General features: G+C 34.7%; 1 protein-coding gene across 1 annotated transcript; it reads right to left on the minus strand.

The window, feature by feature from the left end:
• Positions 1-1,298: 1,298 nt before the first annotated feature.
• Positions 1,299-3,431, minus strand: LOC134258303 (multiple epidermal growth factor-like domains protein 10; the record flags this gene model as incomplete). The annotated part of the gene is made up of 5 exons (XM_062740830.1): positions 3,368-3,431; positions 2,150-2,326; positions 1,907-2,044; positions 1,683-1,823; positions 1,299-1,439 (listed from the first exon to the last, which is right to left on the minus strand). Coding segments are annotated over exons 1-5 (661 nt in total), but the record flags the coding sequence as incomplete, so codon positions are not given.
• Between the last annotated feature and the right edge of the window lie 4,179 nt (positions 3,432-7,610).

A 7,610-nucleotide genomic window follows, 5' to 3' on the forward strand; every position in this document is an offset into this window, starting at 1 on the left:
CACGTGATATCACCTATTCAGATTTTGAATAGGTGATATCACCTATTCGAATAAGTGATATCACCTTTTCAAATAGTTGATATCACCTATGTGATTTGAATTCGTGATATCACCTATTCGAAAAGGTGATATCACTTATTCGAAATAACAAAATGAATTATTAATAATTTCACCACAATTTTTGCCAAGATAAAAAAAGCCACAGACATCATTCTCCAATAAATCACGAACGAAAAATTATCAGATCAGAAACACGTATCAAACCTGAACAATGCAAATGCATATTTGGCTGTAGCATGATATACTTAATAAATGTTTACACCACATCGAAGTGTCGTCTTTTGTAGTATAAACACTGTAAATTGCATCAAGTTGATGAATGTCGGTTGTTATAGCTAAGCGGGGCTATTCCACAGACCTCCCTACACATTTAAACACATGATTTTAGTCCCAATAGAGCAGTAAAATAGGAACATGATTTTGTTCTTGTATATTCATTAAAACTAATCATATATTCCATGGACCTCCCAACACATTTAATTCGTTTATGTCAAATATTGGATTTTAGTCCTAATATATAGAGCAGTAAAACATGAACATGGTTTTGTTATTGTTTATTCATTAAATTTAATCAATACATATTTACATATTACATGTACGATCAAATTTGTAGTTCAAAAAGGTTTTTTTTAATGCAACGAAAGTTCAAATCTTCTGGATTTTATACAAAGGAAAACAAACAAATTTTCCCTCTGATGTTAAATGGAACAGCGTAATCGAGACATTGTAGCCTTATTCGTTTCTTTATAGAGGAAACGATCAGCCGTATTTTAGCAATTTAGTAGACATGGTGGAATAGAAATAAAGTCGCTGTTATGTAATGATGCAGAATAACCTCATCGGTCTCAAAATGTTGTTTGAAATATAAAAGCCTCGGCTTTTATCTTTCAAACAACATTTCTCGACCCCGGAGGTTATCCTGCAACATTCACGAAAACGCGGACTTTATTTCTCAAATATATTTTAATTACGTTGTTCTGTCTTTCATAATCTCTTGTGTTGATTGCATACCTGTAAATCAAGCAACCACGCCACTAGAAAGGTTTTCTAATCTATTTAATATATATTTTCAATACCGAACTCCGTATATGGCACGGGTCTAAATGTCAAAATGTCAGTGTAAGTACTCCGTAAAAGTCAGTGCTTCTTTCGAAAGTCAAATAGCGGATTTCTTGCACATGAAAACTGCAGATAAACGTGACAGAGCAATATTTTTTTCTGTGTGTTCAATAACTTACCTTTGTCGCATTTATCATTGGTATAGCCCGGTTTGCACCCAGTATCACACTTTCCTGAGATTTTGTTGCACGGAATTTCATTTAGACAATTCCCCGTGCAGTTATAAATGCAGTTACTACCATATGCCCCATCAAGGCATCCTTTAAAACATGTTTGATTATATGACTTCATATTCAAATATTTCATTTCAATTTTCTTAGTTTTTATTTTTCCCAAAGAGAAGGTTAAAAATCATATTTGAAGCAAATAAAAACAAAAATATCAGAGATTTCCATGATTAAAATGCTTTATAAAACATATTTACGAAAAAATTTTGCAGAACACGCTAGAGCGCAATTTTTTTTTTTTAAAATATATAATTGTGTTTTTTAATTTCATCTTACTCTCATCACAATGCGCTCCTGTCCATCCATAAGCACATCCGTCCTTGCATTGACCTGTTGCGTGATCATAGGTGTTATTGTCTTTACAATATCCAGCAAAGGTCTTATTGCAATCAAGTCCATACTGCTTAATCGGACAAGCTATAAATCAAACAGTACATAGAAATCAAATTTTTTTTTCAAAAAATACATAAATCCAGATACCAATGATTTTGATTAAATACCTTTATCACAGTGATCCCCTACCCATCCAGGCTTACATCCTAGACAAGTTCCGTCCAGGATATGACATCTATTTTCTTGACATGCTTCAGGACATCGTAGACTACAGTTTTTACCAAACATACCACGTTCTTTACAGCCTGACAAAAAGTAAACCAAAAACTTAATTAAAATAAATCTTCAATAGTTCTGTAAATATTTCACAAGAAAGTAAAATTAAAGAACTGACATAAACTTATATATACCTTGAACCTCTACGTCACATAATTCAGTAACAGCGGATTGTTCAAAACCTTCAGGGTAGCCACCTGGATATCCAGTAGAAACTGCTCCATCCGAAAGTCTTTCGTTAAAGTAGATTACGTATCGCGCATGACCTATACACCTGGTATTAAAATCCAAGGGTGGTAACTCTGGACCATCTATATAACAACGATAACCATTCTCTTTTCTTGTTGAGTTTGAAAGATATAATGAAAACCCTGCAAATCGGCCTCTTTGACGTGTAACTATAATATATTGAAGAAACATACGTATAAGGTTAGATCTGAACAACATAGTGGTGTTTTTGTTGATGACAAAACATACATGTAGTTACACATGTAAGTTAATCTAATTGACCTTTATAAATTATTTATAGGGTTTTCTTATAGCTAATTAAATGTTGATAAAATATCATTCCATTCTTTTTCTCGTAGAATGTTTAAAATGGAAATGTTTCCGTTCTTTTTCTCTTAAGATGTACAAAATAGCTATGTTATACAGCTAACATTATTTCAAAAGGCAAAAGTTTATGTAAAATTCGTACTATATCCATCATAAGATTTGAACAGTATTCTAATGCTGTATATGCTCTTCATTTCACCAAGGTCCACATTCCACCAAGTATATGGTAAACTATGTTTGTTTATTGTTCTTGTACGCATGCAACTATCCCTGTTATCATCGACGGCGTTTTGTGATGTATATAAAATGCAATTTTCTGCCATACAGTACCAGGTTTCATACTGCTGAGTTGACTTTCCTCTAGACAAATTGTCTGTTAAAACCAAAATTTATACCAAATAGTTTACATATATCACAAAATAAATTCCAATTTGTACTTACAGAAATATGATTCATGAACACGAATTAGAATAAATTACTTCCATCAACTGTTGTTACATAAAAATGTGTATTCAACCAATGAGTGTCCTTACTTTGTTTCTAAAAACATTGAAATAAGCAGAAAAGTATACACTGACATATATTTCTTTTCAAATTAGTATTCAATCAATCTTCAAATTATATAAACCTTGGCAAAGGTTTTTCTTAAGTTACATATTTTTAATTTCTTGTGTTGGCTCTTCAACATGATTGAAACATTTTTTTTCTCAGAATAACACAAAGACGCATGAAGTGCGCTTATGTAATGCAATGAGATAATTTTCTACGTGCATATACCAAAATTTATTACTTCTTACCTTCCAAGGAATGTCTTGTAGCCTGCGACCTAATTTGTGATACCTTATCAAACATTGCTACCATCTAATTATCATCTTAAAGAATCCGTTACTTGCAACTTTGGTGTGTTTTCATACGACATTAGGCAATTTAAAACTTGCATGTAATCAACATTATTTTGAATTGCATAAATTTTAATTCACTAGAAAAAATAATCCTTTATTTGAGCTACCATGAATGATTGACAAGAGCCTAACAAATGAATATGGAAATAATTATGAATGTTTTTTCATGTATATCAGTAAAGTATCAGTCACATTATCCAACGATGGGGTATACGATGAGAAACTGATGCGTTTTTGGTGAAAATGGCGTGGTTGCCGGCCGGGCACCACTAATGATCGGACGGTGACTTGGGCCATTTTGCGAATCGGTGGGGTCATCGGTAGGAAATAATTCGTAGTTAAAATTAAGCGATGTCTCCAACGATGCCTCACATCGCTCCTCATCGGCAACCCATCATTAACACATCTTACACGGATCGGCTGATGTATGGCCGAGCATCGTCAATTGTCCGTTGAATCTGAGGTCATCGGGGGTTGGGTGGTGTTCAACAGATAACGGCCGATCATCGGTCGATGTTCGACCAAACATTGGCCCGTAGTCAACCGATGTTCGAACGATGCTTACCAATGTGTGAGCGATGTAATTACATCGGCCAATTATCCTAGAGCATCGTTTTATGATTAGCAATGCTTCGCTGGGCCTTTGTAAGTCCGGCCGGCAACCACGCTATTTTTATCATAAAACGCATTGGTTGCCCATCGTATATCCATCGCTGGATAATGTGACTGATTCTTTAAGGACTACTAGGCCGATGTGGACCGATGTTGGGGCATCGTTAACACTACGGATTTACCACCGATTAAGTATAAGTCACATTATCCAGCGATGGGTTTTATTATGAGAAACCGATGCGTTTTTTGATGAAAATGGCGTGGTTGCCGGCCGGACGCCACTAGTGATCGGACGGTGTCTGAGGCAATTTTGCGAATCGTTGGGGTCATCGGTAGGAAATAATTCGTAGTTAAAATTCAGCGATGTCTCTAACGATGCCTCACATCGCTCCTCATCGGCAACCCAAAATTAACAAATCTTTCAAGGAACGGCCGATGTATGGCCGAGCATCGTCCAATATTCGTTGAATCTGAGTTCGTCGGGGGGATTGAGTGGTGGGCAACAGGCAACGGCCAATCATCGGTCGATGTTCGATCAAACATTGGACCGTAGTCGACCGATGTACGAACGATGTTCACCAATGTATTAGCGATGTAATATACATCGGCCGATTATCCTTGAACATCGTTTTATGATTAGCAATGCATCGCTGGGCCCTTGTAAGTCCGGCCGGGAACCACGCCATTTTTATTAAAAATCGCATTGGTTGCCCATCGTATAGCCCATCACTGGATAATGTGACTTATACGAGGGTTGTCCCGTAAAATCGTGGACAAGTTGTCTAGTTTGAAAAATAATCATCACTGCGTTCTGAAATTTTCACCACTTTTTAGTAGATAAATTATAAATATACATAGCAAATTTCAAATAGATATATGCATAGGTAAACAAATTGTGATATTTTATGTTATGTATTGTATCGCCCTATGGCGCACGGATGATAACGTCAAAGTGTCTAAAACAGCGTCACGTTTCATTTTTGCTAAACTTAAAGTTGGATAAGCCCCACTTAAATTTAGAAGTTTTATTGATTTACATATGTGAGTATCTATAACCAGTTAAGAAACCACTGTGGCACACTCATGCGATCTTCTGAATATTTATTAGCAAGTTACAGACAGTATTCTCACCATCATTCAACTAAAAGAGAATCTCACATCGACGGTCGACAGTGACAGCGTCCTTTGCTATTACAAATGGCAGTCTGTCCATATGTTTTGTAATATCTGGAGACTCGACCACGAAAGCTTCACTAAGAAAACTTTCATATCATTTATATACTAAAGATCTGGTGATATTTTTCATATTTTCTTTCTTCTGTATTCATTTAAAGTCTCTTAAGGCGTCATTACAACATCCTAATCTATCTGAACTGCTCTCCGGTGCGCCGTAACGTCATAAAAAGTCGCCATTTTTCGTGTATTGTGTTTATTACTTTCCCATTTCAAACGCTCGGGAAACTGCCAAAAATTAACCAAATGCCTTGAATTTTTTAAAAAGACGACAGAATTGATTAAGGAATGGAATTAGGATAATTTTCATCCTAATCTTATGTATTGAAAACTTTTATTACGAATTAATTTTTATGTCTTCACTAATATAACCTTGCTATTTTTACCGTGCGCCGTAGGACCGTACCTTGTGCACATTCAAGCAGAATAAAATCTTTATTTTTGAATATATATTATCAAAAACATTAAGATTCACTTAAATAGAATGAATAAACATTTACTGAAAATTTCAGCTTAGTGCGCCCATTACTTTTCGAGAAAAACGCTTTGTCCACGATTTTATGGGACAACCCTCGTACTTTAAGGACTACTATTCCGATGTGGACCGATGTTTAGGCATCGCTCACACCAAGGATTACCACCGATTACAACCGGTCTACTGCCACCAGCCGGGAAATGTGACCTAGGCATAAAAGTAGCACAGATTTCAAACACAAGGACGAAAAAAATTATGTAATTAAAAATATGTCTTATAAAGGTCAGAATCTTTAGTATACCAGTTTCATGAGCGACTTCCGTTGAAATGCATTTTGAAAATAAGTACAAAAATCCCGGCAATTCTTTGAAATGACATTCATTTTAACAGCCAGTCATCAGTTTTTATCTTCCAGGAAAGGGTTTTTCGAAGTTGATCAATACAATTAGAAACTAAAACTGTCGTTTATTTTAATCTATTTTAATGAGGGATTTAACAAACAATGAAATACGATTTAGTTTAATCTATTTTCCGAAGATGGAATTGTATTTGATGCCATGACGGGATTTAACAAACAATGAAACACAATTTAGCAGGCAGATAATTATGTACATACCGTACGCTATGCAATTAATTATTCCTAACAGTATCATGAAAACTTTTAAAAACATGTCTGTTCAGGAAGCATTAGCCTTGCACATGAAATAATCTTTACTATATTAATGCAGCACATGCGGAAGTATGAATAAAATTGTTGTTACTATATTTCATCCCTGTTAATTTAGGTGAAAATATTTCCCCTTTTTTTACAGAATTTTTTAAATATCATATGTAAACCTTCTTTGAAATAATATATATTTTTTTATTTTTTTAATTACTATACAGTTAAAGTATATCGTTGAGGAAGTTAGCAATATTCCAGTAAAATTCCCTAAGATCAGGACCAATTATCCGCCGCGAGAAATTGTCTTGTTCGAGGGAAACTGGAATCTTGCCAACTCCCTCAATGATATACTTTTTAACTGTTTTTTTTAAATTGATACAAATAGAGGATTACGAATGGTGGGGATTCTGTATTTATGCATTAATTAGACCGATACAAAAGTAAAATCTAGAGGATTATACAGATAACCGGGGAATTAGGTTCCGAAGCAGGGATTAGCTCATACAGTGTATACCTATCACACGGGAAATTAGTCAACTCACTGAGATTTCTAGGGAGTTATTCACAATTTATTATACTTCTGTTAAAATGTTTCTTATCTAAAGTTCAGAAGGTAAAATAGCTATCTTTTATAGTCCACGCATAGCAGAGCTATACCTCGGGGTATAGTTTTTGCTATCAACCCTCGGAAAATTTTCATGCAATTTTGATTTCCAGCGACAAATCTATAGACATGATGATGTCATAATGACTTCAGTAGCATTGTGACGTCATCAGGATTTCAGATTATTCTTGCAGTATTATCTTACTCCAAAAAAATTCAAACCTCAAAAATTATATTATACATCAGTATAATAAAACGCTTATCCACTGGCTGTGAGTGGGATAGCTCTTTTATCAAACCCTTGACAGAAACTATACCCCTCGAGCAAGCCCTCAGGGAATAGTTCCTGTCGTAGGTTTGATAAAAGAGCTATCCCACTCACAGCCAGTGGATAAGTGTATATTACTACCTTCCTTTTACACAGGAAAAAATTCAGTAGAGGTATAATAAAAATTGATAATTATGATAATTAAACTATATCAGCAGCATTTAGGTGATTTGGACATATTTATGTAAAGAATTAAAAAATTAAGATAAAAACAATTATGTC

This window comes from Saccostrea cucullata, unplaced genomic scaffold, assembly GCF_032062105.1.
Source record: "Saccostrea cucullata isolate Sc308-1 unplaced genomic scaffold, CSIRO_AGI_Scuc_v1 ctg1500, whole genome shotgun sequence".
In the NCBI taxonomy this organism is placed as follows: Eukaryota; Metazoa; Mollusca; class Bivalvia; order Ostreida; family Ostreidae; genus Saccostrea; species Saccostrea cuccullata.